Raw genomic sequence first — 19,938 nt, forward strand, 5'->3', positions numbered from 1 at the left:
GCCTCTATAATTTTATTGGGATGACTAAATCTCTGAACTATGTTAGCAGTAAACAGAACTAATTTACCCCCCGCTTCTTTGAAACAGCTGCTGACAGCTGCACTATAATTCAATCATAGATCCTTGCAATGCACTCTGCAAAACATATTCATATTTTTTTTTCATATTCTTTCCTCTGTTGTAGTTGGGCAAAAGGAGCTGCACCAAACAGTGACGTGCTGATTTTGCCAATACACAGAGATTGAGCTACATGGAAACAGATGCTCAAGGTGAAATACTGCCCAGCCAAAAAGGTTTTTTGAATATAGGGAGAAGAACCACACAGATACACGATGTTGTTGGGATATCTTTTGTAAAGTTGCAATGATTTATTTTACTAGTTTGTACAAAAGGCTTCTGACAACTGCTCTATGAGAAGAACCAGAAATGTGTATGCATTTTTGCCAACTGTTAATAAATATCTTCTTAAATAAGGAAACAAATGTGCTTAGGAACTGAGAATCATTTTTCCTGGATGTGATTGAAAAGGAATTCAGAGATGGAAATAAATAATTCTTCTGCTTTGTGACAACTATTTACATAAAAAATGTACAAACAGTGAAACTGATGTTAAGCCTAGCAACAGGAATCCTATTATGTGGAAAAAACAAACAAACAATCCCCACATAATATTTAATATATGAATCCTATACAGCAAGATACTGCAGTCCAAGTTAAAAAAAAAAAATGCGATACACCAACGCTGTGACCACCAACACAGAAACAGTTGCAGGAAAAACTAACCCTTGACTACTAAATAGAGGAAGTTCAGGTCTGATTAGCTCATAACTTCTAGGTAGCACCTTACCTTCCTTCAGGAAGCTTACAGAAACACTGGTGTATATACACATACAACGTCCAAAGATGCTTCTGACCTGTAGGATTTCAATACCTCTCTCTAAGAAATGCCCCGAGGGCAGTTTTGTCATGACTGCTGTGGCTGGTCTTCTCTGCAGGCTCCAGGGAGGCACGTTTGGCTTCAGCAGTTGTCGTGGCTGTGGGTGACAGCTCGGTCAGCCTCACCTTGCTGCAGGTGGAAGTTCTCTGTGGCTGTGTGCTGTGTGTGCTGTGGGTGGGCCGTTCCTGCACACGTTTGAGTTGCCTGGTTTGGAAGTGGGGCACATCTGGAGACCCAAAGCCTACCAATATTGTGGAGAGACTTCCACGTTCCCATAAGCCTAATCCTGCTTTGTTGGGAAAACACCAATTGACTTAAACACAATTAGAATTAGACCATCAGAAACAAGTTTCCAATTGATTTCACAGAGTAATCTTTTTCTTCCTTTACTTGTTTGTTTGCTTTTTAAATGAGCCATCTGGTCTGGATTTGGTCCGTGACTAAAAGAAGACGAGCAGGGACTGATTTCCAAATTCTCGTGGTTGCGTTCTGTTATCTTCTTTCTCTCTGTTCTCTAAGGAGGGACCTGGGGCTGAGTTCCCCTGCGGCAGTATTGCGTCTCCTCAGCGTGCTGAGAACCGAGTCCAGGCACTTACTGATATTCTGGACCCATCTGTTGGAGGTCCAGACTTCAGAAGCTTGAGGATTTAGAGCTGGGTTTGCTGAGGACCTGGTGTTCATTTGGACAGAACTTTTTTTTTTCTAGTGTAAAACTTAAGCCAGTCCCGCTTTTGTAATTGTGATGTATGCCCAAGTTCTGAGTCAACCCGCGATCGGTTGCTGCTACTCTGTGTTCTTATCACAGGGACTTCAATCGAGTTTCAATTACATAGATGTGATGTTTGTGTAACCTGTGCTTTAAAAAGAAGGAAAAGGGGTGGTTTCTTGTCTCTGCTTCCAGCTCGTTGATGTGGCTCCTGGAAGTGTTGGTTTGCTGTGGGGTTTTTTTGTTTGGTTGGTTTTTTGCTTGTTTGTTGTGTTCGGAGATGAGAGCAGTAGTAGAGCAGTGTCTTGTAATCACTGACCCTGGAAAGCAAGGTCCCCTGCAGTGTCCCTAGCTGTGCCAGGGTGGTGCTGGCAGTTTGTCTCTGCTCACAGCACCTTCTGACTCCACGTCTTTGAAAAGGTGTTGGAATTTGTTCTGTCATTGAAGCCAATGGATATTATCCAAAGAGGAGGAGGATCTTCAGCTGTCTTTCATAACTCCATATAGCTGATTGGGGTACCTCAGCTAAGCATTGGGTTTAATCCCAAATTGTTTCTTAATGTTTTGCTGCTTTCCTGTTTCAAATTCGTAACACATAAATTCTTTCTGGTTGCTACAGGGAATTTCTTTTCCCTTGAGTAAAAAAAAGTATACCCTAAAAGTCTTGTTCTTTGGAGTTACTTTCTTCACTTCTCTTGCTTGCCTATTATGATTTTCTTTTCCTGAGAGTGGTTTATCCTTTTGAACTCCATTCAGTTCAGACATAGCTTCTGCTCCTGCGATTTAAAACTGGAACTTGCATCCAATTAAAATTGCTTCTGCTTATGAAACTGAAGCAAACAGAGGGATGGAAGTAATAATTCTCTAACAAAATACCTGTTCACTCCAGGTATATTTTGTTCACTTATTTTATTGCAAACTGTGTTACAGGAACTACACATGCTCAATAGTCACAGCACATTCTCACTTTGAATAATTATTAATTTTTAATTCACAATCAACATTGGTGAATTTGCAATCTTCTGAAAGACTCGTTTGCAGAAGTATGTGTTGTAGGAGCCAATTTTGTAGGCAGATTTGATTTTAAATGGTTTCTCTGGCTTGTTTCAGTTTACAAGCTCATTGTCTGTAATAAACTAAAACAAAATGTGTTCAAATGCCACTTAGATCCAGAAACTGCTCCATTGTCTGAACTTTCAGAAGCCCAGTCCTAAAAACTGGGATTTTTGAGCTCGTTGCTGCAGTGCTAACCTTTCCCCCTCCCCCAACATCCATACAAAACTCTCTTTACGAATAATCTTACTCTTTCCTACAAATCTAATGACAGCCACATGCTCGTACCACCATGTTTCTGTACTTTTTTAAGATAACGTTGGAGCTGTCATCAAAATAGAGCACAGAGATAGCATTGAGTTGGGTGGGAGCGCAGCAAGGTTTCGGCACAGTCTCTGGGTTTATAAAGTGAACCTGAGGAATTAAAGCAGAAGCATGTTAAGATTTCCATTTCCCTCCTCCTCCCCCATGTTTTTGTTTCCCAGGCAGCCCTCTCTCCCCCATAAGCACACACAGACATGTTTTGAACACCTGGCTTTGTGTACAAATGTCTCAAAATGTCCCCTGCATGTATGGAGGCTGACGCACGCACCCAAATCAGATCTAGTTGGAAATCTTTCAGTGAAGCAGGTTTTCATTAGAAAATTCCCATCTGTCAGAGCAGCCAGTGTTCTGCAGAAGTGTACCAGTTCCAATAAGCTCTGCAGGACGTGCGGGTGAGGTTTTGGGAGCAGTCCCACAGGCGCTGTGCGGGGGGCCCAGTACCAGCTGGCACCAAGGGCTGCGGGTCCCTGGCTGCTGCTGCAGGGCCTCCAAGAGAGGGAGGAAAGTAAACAGTCCTCCAGGAGGAGAATATGCAAAGCTTCTTGTCTTGGATATGTGGATGCTTCTAGCTTCCCTAGTGCTTTTTGCAGCGCTGTCCTTAGATGTGCATAGGCATAGGACACAGATGAAGAAGAGGAGGGAGCCTCCTCGTGCTCCACAGATGCGTGCAGGGGACATGGCTGTGTCAGAAGGGTGTCCCCATGTCAACTGGGGATGCCGTGCAGCTGGGCACCAAGGGCTGGTGTGTCCCCTGGCCACTTGAGCTGCTGTGGTGCCAATGCACCAAAGCATTGGCTTTGGTGAAGCAGCTGGGGTCCCCAGTGGTCCCTCAAAGCACAGGCACTGTGCCATGTGGATGTGCTGGCTCAGGACTCCTATTTAGACATCTTTTCACAATTGCATAAAATAAATACACCCACAGATCAGCTGGGCTGTGTAATTTCGGGTTTTGCTGACCCCTTCCTCAGCCTGTCTCCAAACCTGCTTTTGGAGGCAGCATGCTGTGCTGGGTTGTTTTTTTCAGGAGATGCTGGTAGTGGGTCTCACATCCTGCTCTTCCCTCCCCATGCAGTGAGGCTATACAACCATTAAGATGTCTATCATAGGGCCCCTTTAAGCTAGAGAGAGCGTGTCAATGCTTGCAGCAAAGACAGGGTAATTCCTCGCCAACTATTAATTCAGGCCACTTGGCTAGACATGTTTAGCCAGATGCTGCAGGCATCTCAATGAGCTAATGCAGACCTTCCTTCTCTCGTTAGCATAGAGACTTTGGGGGATATGAACTTATTTCTGAGCAGCACCTATTAGAAATAACTCTACTACAAGGTATGTTGCACCTACCAGTGTCTGCACAATGGCATGATTTGTAGCATTCATGTATGAATTCAATGGGAAAGCGCATTCTCCTTCACAGTAATACGCAGCATAGCCCTCTGGAGCGATGATCCAGTCCTTGATTAATTGAAGACATTAGATTGTGGAGAAAGACAGCAATATTGTGCAGAGAAATACAAAGTAGAATGGCACATAAATCTATCAATTCCTATGTCTGCATACAATTACAGTTGCTTGCAAAATAAAAAATCAGACATGCTGGCCCTCCTGCTGCTGTCTAATACACCTCTAATGCAGCTGCCCTTCCTGCAGGGTCCTGTCCCACCTTGCAGACGTGTCCATGGAGTCACTGAAGCTCAGGGTCAGTTTTATGATCCATGCGGCAGTGTCCTCCCGGTTGCCCACCCATCGCTGACAGAAATGAAAATACTTTAGCCAAGTCTGAAAGAATTGCTGGAGGATGTGCTCCCAGCGCTGCCAGAGGGAAATACAGGGCCCTCGGTATCTCACAGGGATTTAAGCATGCTGAGTTCTGGCCAGTTTCACACCAAATATTTGGATATCCTAACTGCGCTTTTTCAGCATACTAAATGCGGCATGTAATTTTGTTTTTTTTTCCCCCAAGGATAAACAATAATAATTTTAAAAAATCCATTTATTAGCTTGATCTCTCTAGCACCCTGAAGCACCATTTGCAGAGGCACCAGTCGTGTGCAGCCCTTACCTGCCACCCCAGGTCCCTGAAGCTGACGTAGAGCTCGTGCTTCTTGCAGGCCTGGCGCTGGTCGCTGCTGCTGTTCTCTGTAGGGGACAGGGGCTGTTAGGCTGGTCTGCCCAACACCACACAACAGGAGTTGCTCTGCTCAGCTGTTGTGCTTGCTGATGCTCTTTTTGTTTGGTTGTTGTTTTTTTTTTAAACCAGTTTCAATCTCTTGTGCTGTAGTCGTAAAATATAAATTGCACTTCTGGCCAAAGGCAGCCTGGGAAAATGCTTTTTTGCCCCTGAGTTTTCTCTGACCTCATGTTGGCACAAACCAGATCTCTTTGGTTATTGCCTACTGTATGAAAAGAACTTGTGAAAGGACTGATAGGAGAAAAGCAACCTTTAATTATTTCCTATGCTTCAAGCTGTCTGAGCAGAATAGCTGCACCTTTAGGCATACAAAGCAGAGCTAGGACATAATGTGAAACCTGTTCTGTCCAGTGCAGCTGCAGTCAGAGTGAATGATGATGCTTTATGGCAAACCCAAAGAACAAAGCGTGAGCTGCAGACCTAGGAGAAGTACCAACTCTTGTTGGAAACAAAATCAACGCAGGGGCCTCAGGCTGCAAGCAGACACTGCTTTGCAGGGGCTTTTCTGATCCGCTCACAGAAGAAAGGAATTATTTTATCCCTCATCCATCCTTTAAAAAGCAATTGATGTATCAGTTAATAAACATGCACACTTTAACTGCAAAGCAGCAATTGCCTGGGGAACTGCAAAACTCTGAGCTCAGAAATGCAAGATATGGAAAAGCATTTTAAGAGACTCCAAGATTTGGGGTGTAAGGTACAGAAATGCATATATGTGGGCAGGTCAGAGAAGCCACACCTGTCTCCAGAGCTGCAGAAAAACATCATTAGTCCTAGGACAGGAATGACCTGATTGAAAGTAGGGAGCTGCAACACAGCCGAGAGGGAAGAGTTGTTCCACAGCCTTGCAGGTTGCGCCAGACAACCTCCAGGAAAGGCAAATCATGTCTTGTACCAGAGGTTGTCCTGCTCCTTCCACCTCTTGCAAGGTCTTTGTCTGGTGACGTGCTCACAGAAATAGAGCTGGAATGCAGTGCTGCCCTCAGTGGAGCTAGCCCTGCGCTCTGGGTCCTGCTGGGAAGGTCACTGAGGGCCCGTTGTGCTGAGGTATCTCATAATTAAACCGCGTTTCTATTTTAAATGCCTGACAGTTTTCTTCCATATTAGGGAAGTGCAGCTCCCCCCAGAATAGCTGCAGTCATCCTGAGCAAAGAATGGGTTTTCCTCATTTGGGATCATTAAGCCTTTGGGTGGCTGCATTTAAAATTGCAGCCTTTTGAAAAGCTACAGCATTTCAATTCGGATCCTCTGAAATACAGAATTGTAGCACTCGTGTTACTTCTTTTAAAGTCCTTATCTTACATCTCCAAATAAGAATTTACTCCATGTGACAGCTTCCGTGTAGATGGCTTTTCTTTTTCAAGTTGGGTTAAGATATCCCTCACTTCTACACTGTTTCAAAGGAAAATAGTGTTTTTTGTTTGTTTGTTTTGTTTGAATAACCCCTAATCCCTGAAACCGAGTGGTTTCAGACCAGCAACCAAAAACTAGCAGGAAACCAAAGAGATAACAGCCAACACCGAGTATGGGAGGAACAGTTCCCATGTAGTGCCCAGTCCAGCACAGCACTATCCCACACCCAGCAAAACGGGCCCAGCAAACCTCCCTGTACCTGCAATGTTTGACACCCGGAAAGCTTCCTGGTTCTTTGGTGTTTTGGATCGATTCTGGCTCCTCTGCTTCCCTCCTGTGGAGCGGATGCTGCGGAGATGAACCTCGGTGGCTTTGAAGAAGGCGACCGTGAAGGGCTGCTTGTTCTGTGGGCCGTGCCTCCCAATGAGCCCTGCCAGCTTGGGGTTGATGCTTTGCCCTTAACGACAACACAGCATTGAGCAGGATTGTGTTAACTTTCCATTTTCGGCAGACATTGTAAGTGCAGCAGGAGGGAGAGCTGCTGTCTGGTCCAGAAGGGTGGATCCTAGGTACATCCATATGCATCAGTCCACCGAGGGCCTGGACTTAATGGGCAAAGCTACTTCTGAGGAGAGCAGCTTAGCACAGCTAACTTCATTTTATATCTGCATGTAAAAGTTACATAAAATACTCCTACGTATAATTATTTTACCCTAAATCCGCTCAGCATTAACTTTTCCTACATTCTTTACAGGGGTTTCATTAAGTTCACCAACCTATAATTTGAAGTGATCCTATAAAAGGAACCATAAAACTCAGCCCATAGGAGCACTAAATGCCCACTGGAAGGTTATTAACTTAAAATAAAAATACCTTGTATGAAATACTGTCAGAGTTCCAGATACACTGCAGCTGAGAGAAACAAATAGTTGAGATGTTCAGAGGCGTTTTGCTTATTGCTGTATCTCAGCACTAAGGTAAGCAATAACCTTGGTCCAAAGCCATTCATCACCACGTGTGCTTTTTTCATCCCGCACTTCTGAAATTAGTTTTATTTTTGCCGAAAGCTCATTAAGTGGTTTTGCTGTAGGATTAATTGTTTACAAAAGAGAGGTTTATGGTAGGTGAGGGCATCCAGGGTCCCTGTGAACAATTTCCTGGGCAGGGCACCAGGACAGGTCAGGTTGAAGTAGCAGAAAGTTATGTATGAAGACTTTTGTGTGGACACACATCAACTTTCAGCCTAAGCTCCTATCTGGAAATGTGCCTGGTTTGTGTTTGAAATAAACAAGGCTGAGTGCACAAAGTGCTTAAGCAAGCACCCAATGCTGAATAGATAGGGAGTTCTCATCCTTGGGCTTTGCCAAATCCAAGCCTTACTTCCTGAAAGCAAACTCAGCTGAAGGGACTCCATGAATACTGTCCCAGGAAAATCTCTTTCCCCTTCAAAGAAGCCTTTTTGTTTTCCCAAGTTGTTTCATCTACCAGGTACCTCTGTGGCTGTGGTTTTTCCAGGGTAAATTATTTCACCTTTATGGTGTACCTGGAGATTAAGTCAGTGGTGTGCAGTGATGCGACTGGACTTCACACAGAAATTTAAGTTCAACGGGTTTTCATTAATGCAACAATAAGTTGCGTCTGAGCAATTAATTCCTTATTTAACACCAATGTGTTCAAGACCAGTACAGTCCCAATGTTTTCTAAAGGGAAAAGAGGCTCTGTATGGGAGTGTATTCCTTTCTATTATTATTAATAATAATGGGAATTCGTTTTATTAAAAAGGAGTGGAAAAATCCAGTATTTGGGTGTATAAGAGTGTTAGAACCAGGTAGTGAAGTTAAACCTGAGGGCACGTATGTAAGTCCCCTATAAGCAATGATAAATGTCTACAAAAAGAACTAAAGCTGTGCTCTTGAACCAGAGGGCAAAGCATTACTTGCTTTTATGAAGCTGCTTTTTAGTACTGTCAAATATGGGATTTCAAGCAGCAGCTTAAGCAAACCCAACGTGGTAACTGCTGGTGCCAAGCGAGGCAGATTGGAGCAGGGCTGAGAGCTCTGCAGGCTGCTGAGTCACTCCAGTATTTTTCTTGCTTGCTGCTTGAGCTGATCCCCATTTTCTACGAATAAAATTCTACCCTGTGATTCCACATCAGTTATACATGTTGATACCCATGTGGCAAGATGATAAAGAAATGATGAGTTACTGAATTTCTTATCTGTAATCTCACCTGGACAATACTCATGATGTCACTTAATTTTTTTTTATTATGGAAGCTGTACTGGTTTCATGGTTGGAGATCTCTATATTTAGGGACAGATACAAAGGAAAGGTCTTTCACTTAAAGCTTTGGGGGTTGCCCAAGCATACAGCGTTCCAGCAAAGCCCTGCTGTGCTTTCAGCACATGATTTTCATATGACGTCCAGGTGTAAAAGCAGCTCTTTTGCAGTTGGTCTAAATCCAAAACAAAACTTGGGGAGCAAGGAAGGACATGTCCTTGCCATTCAAAATAGAAAGAAAAATTCACATGCATGGTGGAGAAATGTGAGAGCAGAAGTAAGCTGCCAGGGGACTCGGTTACAAACAGCAAGAGACAGTCAGGCTCTGTATCTCTGTATTTACTTTCTGAATGCTGCAGTTGGCTTTCTTAACTATGGTGACAGGCTGATTAAAGTATTTTGTTAATCTATTCTGAGAAAGCAGCAACTTATTTTTTACATTATTTCAAACACGTTTATAAACACAGCTGGGTTTTTCAAGGGTGTAAAGAGAAACCAGATTCCTGGTTTGCTTTGAGTGATGTAACAGATGAGAATGCACAAATCATTGAAACCCAGGTTTTCTGGTTTTGAAGACTCGCTCTGATAAATTTGATTTATGCTTTTAAGGGTCCGCTTCTGACTGCCCCAGCTCAGCACATCCCATGGCTGTGTGTGTTGTGCCTTTCCTTGTATGTGGGACCCCAGAAAGTCACAAGTGAAATCTGTAGCCTATAAGCAAACAATTACCTGGGTTTCTCCTCAGTAATGAAAAAAAGACTGACCTGCACTGTGAGAACACCAGACCAGGGCTGGGCACAGCAGCAATAAGGTGTTCTGAGCAGAAGAGCATGAGAGTGATACTGCAGTACCTATGGAGTTTAGAGATACTAAGCATACCTCCAGCTACTGCTTTTCTATGGGCTCTAGGCTGGATCTGTATGATTTTCCTCTGTGTGAACCTGAATTGAATGAATGTGCCATCACTCCGGGCACATCTGTAATCCTATTTCCTTTAGGAGGCAAACTGGAAATTAAAAGCAAAGACAGGTGACTGAAAACAGCGTTGAATTTGGCTTGGCTCAGTCCTCCTTACTCTTTCAGTTTTAAGAGTTATAATAGTTTTTAAATCAAGTGGAATTTGAATCTTTGTGCAGCCCTTCTGAAAATAGTTGAGAGCCAGCTCTTCCCATCCATTCTCAATCATCACAACTATACCTGGAGAAATGCAGTTGTTGTTCTGCTGTGCAGTTGCCAGCAGTGTACACATAGCTGCGTGCACATCCCAAACGTGGTAATACTGACATGACTGCACACAGATTACTAATCTGCTAAGGCATTGGAGTACACCCTAAGCTTAAAATGTATCTTTTTCACATCTTGAGCAAATAGGGAAAATCTTAAGGAGAAATATTCTCATGAGATCCTGTTCAAAGGACAGAATACTGAGTGCTTAAGTCTTCTCCTGTCTGGGACCGTATACCCCAAGCAGATACTCACCGACTTAAGTTTGAAACTCACCATCTATGCTTTCCACAGATAGCTGCAGGCCAAGGTTGTGCTGTGGATTCACCACCCAGTGATTACTGGTCGCAGTGATGTCAAACACCAGCCACCCCTCTTCTGCAGCCCAGATCGTTCGGGAGTCGAGCAGGAACAAATCAGAATCCCTGAAACAAGAAGTGTAACCCCCAGTTAGTTGGACTTTCCGCTGGGACCTCTGAAGACATTCCCATACGTGCTTTACGCAACACGCTTGGTTGGCTTTCAGGAGCAGACAGGTTATTCTGGAGCTGGGCTGGCGTGCTTTCCTGCCTAATCACCTTCGTATGAAGTGCTTTTCTCCTCTTCAAAAAAGGGAGGATGGGTTGAAGCAGAGTTGAGGTGGTTTGGGGTTACTTTGCTGCTGCTGTTAACCTCAGAGCTGCTGATGCGACTTTGGAAAAAATGCTTGCCAGGCACAGATTTGCAAAATTACTGTTTGCATATGCAAACCTAGTAATTGGGCAGACAATGCTGCTCATTATCCTTTCCACACATCATTTCCTGACTTTTATGCATAATTGTAGCACTAGTGCAAGCCAGCTGGAACACTGTCGTGCATATATTAACATATGTAATGGTTTTTTAAACTTGTTCATCTGAGGTTGCAGATAATTGATTGAGGCAATAACCCTCTGCAGTCACAGGTTTGCATTACATTGGGCGGCAATTTCCTTTCAATTTGTTCTTTAAAATTTTAGAAGACCACTGCTGGATTTTTCAGGTTGTGGAACTGAAACCAGATCAGTAATAGAAAGGATTTCATGCATTTAAGAAGGGTGAAATCATTCTGGATTTACAAAACATTTCCTGGCAAATTTCTGTAAAATGAAAATTTGAGGGGAAAAAAAACAAACAAACAACAGGTTGTGCAAAGGAAAGAATCTTCTCTTACCAGAAGCTAAGAAAGAGATAAAACTTGTTGAAAATAGTAACAGAATTGGATGGCGGTGTGGTTCCTTTTCCCAAGGGACTTTACAAGAAGAAACAGGGTGGAAGTGCCTAGACAAGTCCTGCGAGGGCAGCGGTGCACTAAGGTGATAACTGGTTTCAATGTAATTACATCCTTTTGAATGAAAATACATGCTTGGAAAACCCTTTACTCATGTCCTCGGAGCTAGAAGAAGGCCTTACTAATTTTGCCACTATTGCACTGTCAGTGCAAATACATATTTATTTAACTTAGTTTTCTCAGTGGCTCTTGTTCTATTAAGTGATCAAAAGTGAATCAGAGAAGAGCTGTCAGCATAGAGGCTTTTGCCTTTCAGATTTTAGTAATTATTTTCCCTGGGAGATACAGAGAAATCAGAAGCTTTTGTCCCACACAACTGACTCAAAACAGAAACAGAGTATTATTGCAGCGTTCTTACTACCTAGTTCTCCTCTCAACCTTTGTGGGTGAGGGTGTGTGAGGGATGATGGCTTTCCTCTGTGAGCTCATAGATGTCACCACCTCTGGCTCTGGGCTGGCTCTCATGGAACTAAACTACAGAAATGAGTTCCACAGAGCATGTGAGCACAGCACCAAACGTGTAAAGGGAGGATTGTGTTGTTTCCTCACCGGTGCATGACACTGTTAGCCTCTGCGTACAGCACAGCTGCGTGTGTTGCATCTGCCCGTGCTGAGTGTGACAGCCTGGGGACTGCAGTGGCTTTCTGGGTCAGCTCAGTGCAGAACAAAGAGGCAGGTCTGATCCTTGCAGGAGATGTTCTGGGGGTGTGGGACAGAGGTAATGACTGCGGTGCCTCCCTTTGCCCAGCACTTCTGTGCCGTGCTTCTTTTTCAGCAAAGTTTTGGTTTGTGGAAGAAACCCTACGTGAGAACTGAACTTTCTGTTTTCTTGCCAGTACACGGGTTCCTACACGGAGCACTTCAGCAGATGTTTGTGCAGCCAGGGCTTAGGAAGGGCTTGTGGGGATGGAGAGGATCAGCCCAGGTGTGGGATTTGCTCTCTGGAGCTGTCAGCTCCGCTGGGCACACCTAGGGCAGCCAAAAACAGGCATCGCAGATACCCCCCTCCCTCTGTGGCTGTGGTAGTTACAGGAATGCATGATGCTTGAGCTCAGACCTGGGGGGCGTGCAGATTTCCCAGGGTTCCATCCCCACCCTGAAGCAATGGCTGCGTTCCCGCAGTGCATGACACAGCCGCGCGGACACCTCCCGCCCTTCCCTGTTTACAACACGCTGAGCAGAACGCATCCCAGAGGAGCTGGAGATGAGGGAGTAGTACAGATTGGGCCATTCCGATGGCTGAGTCCAAGTTTCCAGAAATGAAGGACTTTTATATTCACATACTGCATCATTTAAGCATGGCCCCTGACTGGAACTCATGATTCACACAAGGGTTAGTTAATAGGGACTTGGCTTGCTTGGCTTTTCTCCCTTGTAGTTTGCAGGTTGAAGATAATAGCAATAATGATGTATATACATTTTTGTTAACTTCTGCTCAACTTCAGTGTTATTAGTCAGAAAAAACAGCCTTTAAGCCTCCCATGCTGACATGATGCAATCAGGGTAACCAGACAACATGAGGCATCAAGTACCAGGGTGAGTCAGGCTGGGAAATTGTATAATGCATTTGTTTTCCTGTAGTTACAGCAATGTGCAAACAATAGGCCTGTAGGGGAAGCCCAAAGTGAGAGAGATCAAAGGGATCCACAAGGAGAAATTGTCCTTCCCACGCACACTTGGAACATTTGGACCCAAAAAGTCCTTGTGTCAGATGCTCCCTGAAGAAGTTCAAGCACCCTTGGATTTGCACTGTCAACTCTGGCCCATCAGCAGCGGCCAGGACTGGGATGACAAAGCTGCCTGGCCTTGCAAGCAGAGCATCTGACACTCCTCAGGTTCCAATGGAAAGAAACCTCCTGTTCTGCTCAAAAGAGCAACCTCCCTTTAAGTGAAAGGCGCTGCTTCCTAAAGACTTATGGCTGAACAGTGTTGAATCACTAGCTAATAGACAACAATCCCTTTAGACATCAGTGTTGGGTAACTGTATGCAGCACAGCAAAGAAATGTTATTCTACTCAGTCTTAAAATTTGTTCTGAGGCTCCTGATTGATGAGTTGTTGTACAAGCTAGTGCTAGTTAAGTCTGATGCGACTGGTTGTGGTGTTTGATTTGAGATAAAGATCTAAGTGCAAAGAGAAGGTTTCCAGTGCACATCTTACCCACTGGTACCTGACCTAGCAACGGTGTGCAGGATCCTGGAGCAGGATCAATAATGGCTTTACAACCGGGAGGCAGAGATGCGCTTTGGTTCCTTGTACCTCTGTTCAATCCCTTAATCTGAGACATTCAGAGCATGTGGGAAACTTCACTGAGCCTTCTATCAGGCCAAGAGATACAAAAAGGAACACGATCCCCATTTCACAGAAAATTAAGCTGGGACATGGAAATGTTAATGTCCAGATTAGAGTTACATAAATGGTGAAGTCTGCATCCAGACCACAAGTATGTTTTGTTGAGACCACATCAAAATGGTTCAGCGTTCAAAGTGCTTACATCAGTGGGAGTGTCAAAGCTACTAGAGATGATAAAACTCAGGGCTTTCAGCTTAGGCAGGCCAAACAGTATCGGGCTGTCGATGCAGCCAGGGCTGAGGACAGGAGGTTGGCACTTGTCTGCTGATTGCTTCAGTAGTTCTGGTGTGCTGGACACTAGAAAGGAGACACACCTCCCACTAGAAAGCACAGCCCAAAGTTTATCCGCAGGTCACATAATTGCTGTGTGGTCTACAAAATGTCCTTTGCTAACTCGGTGTTTCTGGACTGAAGGTTGAATAACAAGTATTGCAAAGACAGGCAGGCAGGGGAGGACGTGCCTTAGACTGGAAAGCAGCTGGAGTTACGGATGTGGAAGGGCTGAAGCTGCTACAGGGCTGTGTGAGCAGGAGTGGGATAAGGAAAGGACAGGAGAAAGTGCAATTCATAGCAGTAAAGGTAGGTGAAACAAAGAAAGGGCAAGTAAAAGCACCCTGAAAGGGAAGAGCCAGAGAGTAGCCGTGTGGCAACTCCACTAATTCAAAGATAACAGAAAGGATTAACAGCCATCTTTGCCCTTTGCTGGAGTATGTTTTCAGCTTCTCAGATACATGTTAGTTTGTAGCCATAAAGTTTGTAGTAGTTGTTAGTTTGTAGAAGAAATGTATCCCAAAATCAAAAGCGCAACATCCTTCTATCCTTCTGACCACAAGACCTCAGGCTGGGGTAAGAGGAAGAACAGAAACCAATGGGAGAGGCTCCACAAAATTAGAAGTTGGCAATTCTACTGTCCCAAGAGAGAACAGCAGATCAAACTTGGTGATTTTTGTTTATACTGTAATAAGGAATATATTGCCTTTCTTCTGTTTTCTCCACTCACCTTTCCCCATCCTCTTTTTCCGCTCTGTTATTTCTAGCTGCTGGTTGACACTAATAATCACTTCCAAATGGGATAAAAATAAATAGGAAAAAGTGCAGGCAGCAGAAGAGAAGCTGGCTGTGGGCAACTTTCATCACAACCCGAAGCGAGCTGATTGCTGTGATGTGCTGCCCTCCCTGTAGGCTGAAAGCCTCGATGACAGCAGCCAGCCAGCAGGTCCTGCAGTCCCCTGTCGGTGTCTGACAACACGAGGAGTGCACTCAGGCTGTCCAGCTGCTGCTCAGCTCTGATCCCAACCTGCTAGACTGAGCAGCGTTTGAAACAATAGCTGTGCTGTGACACCTTGCAATGGACTTCAAGTTGCTTTACAAATATGGGTCAGTCCTCCTCAGTTTTTAAGTGGGCAATGCTGGAGGCACAGATATGTTGAATGTCTTACTGACTGAGCGTATAAGCCACAGGAGCACAATCCTATCCTCTTGACTGGTATTATAACTCTAGAGGAGTTCTTTAGGTCAGTAGCGTGGTGCATGCTGGCAAATTAACTGGAAGGTAGCCCAAGGGCAAAGCTGGCATGGGAGCTGTGGGCCATTCATGTCCAGGTTTGAGCAGTGGAGGCAGGAGAAGGCAAAAAGGGCATCCCAGGAAGGGGAGAGGAGGTCTGGGGTTGGAAGACATCTGTTTGGATTAAAAAACTGCAGTATCCAGATTCCAGTTTGCTTGGTGTCATTGCTTAAAGTTGGCTGCAGCTGTCCAAAGACAAGCTTAGGAAAATATTTTTCAGACTTTCCTACTCTGAGAGGGCCCCAGGATCTCACTGGGCCTCTCCCTGGCACATGACAACACAAACCCGGTGCAGCCCTCCTCCCACACTGCCCCAGCATCCCCAGCCCTTCCTTCCCTTGCATTCCCCCTGATAAAAGCCCTCTCATGCTCCCAGAGGAGTGGCTGCCAGCGGAGCAGCCTGTTGCTTCCCCAGGTGAAGGCATGGCCCCAGCAAGGGGCACAGAGTGCTGGAGGTGGTTTCTGAGGGCTGTGATGCTGGTAAGACAGGTTTGTGAACATTTTGTTGAATCTTGGGAGAAATAAAATGCATTTAAACATTTCAACACATTCTTAATTCTGTCTCACATGTCCCCACGGCTGTTCTCCCTTTTGTGGATAGTGTTTGAGAAGGAGATCTAGGTTTCAAACGCTGATTAAAAGTGGCAGTGGGAGACTTTGGTACGGAGCCTTTATGAAGCCGCTTGTACAAACAGTGCTGAGAGAAATGAGGTTATGTATGCATCTCTGACTCTTCATATACAGATGTTTCTGCTGTATTGAATCACTGTTCATTAGTGCATTGCTTAGCTGAGGAAGAGCCCAAGGGAGGATGCACAATGCCTCCTGCAGCTACTCAAGTGCCTGTGAAGAGCTGTGCTTGCTCAGTGAGTTCAGGACTTGTCAGGGGTTTTGCAGGCTGCAGTGGCTTTTAGGAATGGTCTGAAAGAGACAACTAAATGCAGCTCAATCCTTGGAAAGCCATGAGGTTTCCATGCTGGAGTTTCCTTGCTGCTGTGTCCAAAAGCATAACGTGATGAGGACGGTTACTGACCTATGTGCAGACATCACACACACAAAAAGATTAGAACTACTGCCAGTACCTTTCTAGATGCTGTCAGAGTACCTGCAGGTGTCGTCCTGGTGCTGGGATGCCATGTTAGACTGTATCTTTCTTCACTGCACAATTCCTAGAACTGGTATTTTATGTAGCTCCAAAAAGAAGGCACATCTATCTCTCCTGCTGTGAGGACCAAAGCCCATCTTAGTTACAAAAATTACATGTTTCAACCATAACGTGGGAACAGATCCCCATAAACAGGGAAAGGACTCTGGAGAGGGGCTCAGGTTTGATCTAGGTGTAGAAGTGGCTCAGTTTGAAATACAAACTAAAGCATTTCAGCTGCAAGTCAAACCTGGGAATGCATCATGCAAGATCTTATTTTCTGTAGGGCTGGTAACATGAGCATTCAAATCGTTCTCTGCCTTTGAAGCCTGTGAAATCCACAATGGCCACAAAGCGAACGTGTAACAACTATGTTTAGGATTACTAAAGGCTGGTCAAGTACCTGGCTTTATTCTTTCCAGTAACAAAACTCCCATCCACTTCAAAGGGGTTGGGATTTACCCCACAGTGCAAGTGCTGGGTTCACTGAAATTGAAGATGAAAGCGTAGTAAGGTCTGTCAGCTTTGGAAGGTGCAGACAGATGAGCAAGTTTGAGCTCTTGAAGTTGATGGGAGCTTCCTGGTGCCTTTAGTTCCCACTAGCAAGGTTGGTGACCCCAAGCAGGACCTCATGTCCTGCTGCTCAGCACCTTCTTCAGCCCAGACGCTGGCTTTACGAAACTCTTTCCCAAGCTTTTGGGTGAGTGAACCATGAAGGCCAAACAGAAGTTGTGCACACAAAAGCTTTGGGACTTGTTATTTAGTCAAAATATCGACTGTTTTCTCGGTGTTTATTATATTTGGAACGTTTTGCTTATAAAGGTACTTGTTTGCTTACAGTGAATAACTGCTGCTTTGTGCCTGCAGAATGCTATACCTGCTTTTTTACACAGGAGATGTTGATAGTTTGAAAGGTTTGCCTTGCAATGAATTCATAGATTTGGAAAGACCAGAAAGATTTGGTCATTTAGTCTGGTTGCCTGTAATCACCTGTGTTTATAGCTTCGTACTGACAGAGATAATTCATCTCAAAGTCCTGAGGGGCCTGCAGCCTGCTACAGAGGGTGGAGCAGTGCTCCACAGAGCGAGAGCTTCCATCCTGTGTGCAAGTGTCAGTATCACTGCGTAGAGAATTTCAGGAACAGCCTGCTGTGGGTGCAGCCATCAAGCTGTAAAGACCTATAGCTGTATTTTCACCCGCAGTAAACTGCAGACAGAGTCGTTGCTGCTTAGATACCTGTCAACCTGCCTGAACTTGTAAAGAAAGTAACTAATTGTTGAGTTGCTGGTACTTATGGTTTATTTGAACTGAGGGCACACCGGCACACCCTCAAAACTGGAGGCTAATCTGAGGTTTAACTGAAATCCAAGCCTACAGCACATCCAGTGGTCTCTTCATCCTCAAGTAAAAGATCCCTAGTCAGCCACAACTTTGTCTTTCCAGCTAAATGCAGCACTGCTTTGGGCCCTAGAAGCTATCCCAGCCTTTGCTGTGTGCTGCAGGAGGAGCAGTGAATGCAGAGCACTCTGTGGGAGAGCACAGGCTTGGAGAAATTCTAGGTTTTCAGATCTTGAAAGGCAATTCAGGTAATCTGCTGGGAGATGCCACTGCCATTTTATCACCCTAAGAGCACGGGGAGAGGGAAAACCATTTATTGTTTTGTTGGCCAATATACCTGCCATGCTGTAGGGAAGGGAATCAACAGAGCAAAACGCGAGCAAAGGCTTTCTTGCCTGGGGGCGGGGGGAAGAGTTTGGCTTTGTTTTGTTCCTGTTGCTAACAACTTGGGATGGGGCTGACTTTCCAGCCTGCTCAGGATGAGACAAACAGCCAAGAAAGCATCAAAGCGAATGGGTGTTTTTTGATCAACACTGGAGAGAGTTTGTTTTCTTTCTCCACTTGCCCAATGACACACTCACTTGGATGACTGGTCTGTGACAGAGCTGGTTGGAAAATGTCAGTGGAAAAATGCAGAAAAAGAGCAAATATTTTTACAAATGCTAGTGACAATATTTTTACCTTTGGTCAATCCAAACCAATAGGAATATTTTTTCAGCACAAACTGCTCAAAACTCCACATTGTCTGTGCCAAAATGTATGCAAAGGGTGAATATGCACGAACACTCGTTTAAAAAGATGTTCCTGTGGTGAACGTGATGCAGTAAAATTGCATCTAATCTTGTAGCTGGAACATCTGTATAATTAGCAAGATTCCTCACCTCTTCCACCCGGCGGTTCGTGTAGATGCCTGCCCTTTGCAGGCATTTTTTCCTTTAGGAATAAGAACTTGTGGAGGAGGCAGCTCACAGGAACACTTGCTGCTCCAAGCAGCTGTATCCACATAGCCATCCCCAGAAGGGACATCACAGACCTCTCCGCGGATACTTTCAACAAACCTGCGGGTCTTTCATCTTAAAATTAAGATGACACTCAGTTCTGTCAGTAAGTTTCCCAGTGAGCACCTCACTAATCAGGATATGAAGGAGAACTTCCCTGGCATCATCTTGATGAGGAAGGACATTTACTTCAAGAATATTTTGGCATTCCCTCCAGACCTGGCACACTGTGCTTCTGCTCTTCCCAAGAGCAAAAGTTCTCCCCACAGGCTTTTACCTTCATGACCTGCCTAAGAAATACAGCAAAAGGAGGCTTCTGTCTCCACAGGGGCCAAAGATGGAGTACACATAAATGTTAGTGGTAAGAGGAATCTAAGAGGTCCCATGCAGCTTGTGGCGTGTTGCCATCTCCCTTTAGAAACCCTAGTTAAAATGTATAGCTTATCATTGTTCAATAAAAATAGATTAATACTATCACAGTCCTCAAAACCCTGAATGTCAATGTCATTAGAAATACTGAAGAGCCAGGAGTTCTGACCCACGCACCAGTGTTTAAGCACTTACACAACAAAGTCTGTTGAATGTCTCAGCGTTCAAAAATGTTGATAAGGTCTCCTGTCGTATTTTAATGGATCAAAAATGCAAAACTGTTTTTTTTTTTTCCATTTTTATTACCTCTTATAAAACTATGAAGCCAGAATCCTGATTGCACTATTGTTTCTTACCATTTTGGACTTTCCCCTTTTTAAATCCCTTGTGTTTCTCTCTTCATAAACCTAAATTAGGGCTGTAGCATTATTACCTCATATTTAGTGGTCCTAAAGAATAACTTCTGACTAACATGTGACTGTGAATACTTTTCATGTAAATAAATGTAACCTCACTTTTGGTAGGATATGTATTTAGAAGGAATACGTGCCAGTGAAACTAAGTGCTTTTGATAAATGGTTTGAGATTGCTGATTAATTGGAACTAAAAACAGATGAGGAAATTAAACACATGTTCTTATTCAAGTTCCCCAGAGGATTTGTCAGGGAGCTTGGCATACATTAATAATTGCTTGGAATGGATTTAATAGCTCATCTTGTAGTTCTGCACACACAAAACGATCAGTCAATATAAAGAACATGGTGTCACCTGTCTTTGTTAATTAGGGTTCTCAAACACC

At 44.3% G+C, this 19,938-nt stretch overlaps 1 protein-coding gene across 1 annotated transcript in view; it reads right to left on the reverse strand.

Moving 5' to 3' along the window:
- Window positions 1-335: 335 nt before the first annotated feature.
- Window positions 336-19,938, reverse strand: part of BMP7 (bone morphogenetic protein 7) — a 42,973-nt gene continuing 23,370 nt past the window's right edge. Inside the window, exons 3-7 of the mRNA XM_052683918.1 lie at window positions 10,342-10,490; window positions 6,821-7,018; window positions 5,080-5,156; window positions 4,362-4,472; window positions 336-3,110 (exon numbers count right to left, since the gene is read on the reverse strand). Of these exons, the coding sequence (XP_052539878.1) occupies window positions 2,961-3,110; window positions 4,362-4,472; window positions 5,080-5,156; window positions 6,821-7,018; window positions 10,342-10,490 (685 nt within the window). The 3' untranslated portion in view covers window positions 336-2,960. The remainder of the gene's footprint in view (window positions 3,111-4,361; window positions 4,473-5,079; window positions 5,157-6,820; window positions 7,019-10,341; window positions 10,491-19,938) is intronic.

The sequence above is a fragment of the Tympanuchus pallidicinctus genome, unplaced genomic scaffold (genome assembly GCF_026119805.1).
Source record: "Tympanuchus pallidicinctus isolate F22 unplaced genomic scaffold, pur_lepc_1.0 scaffold20, whole genome shotgun sequence".
NCBI lineage: Eukaryota > Metazoa > Chordata > Aves > Galliformes > Phasianidae > Tympanuchus > Tympanuchus pallidicinctus.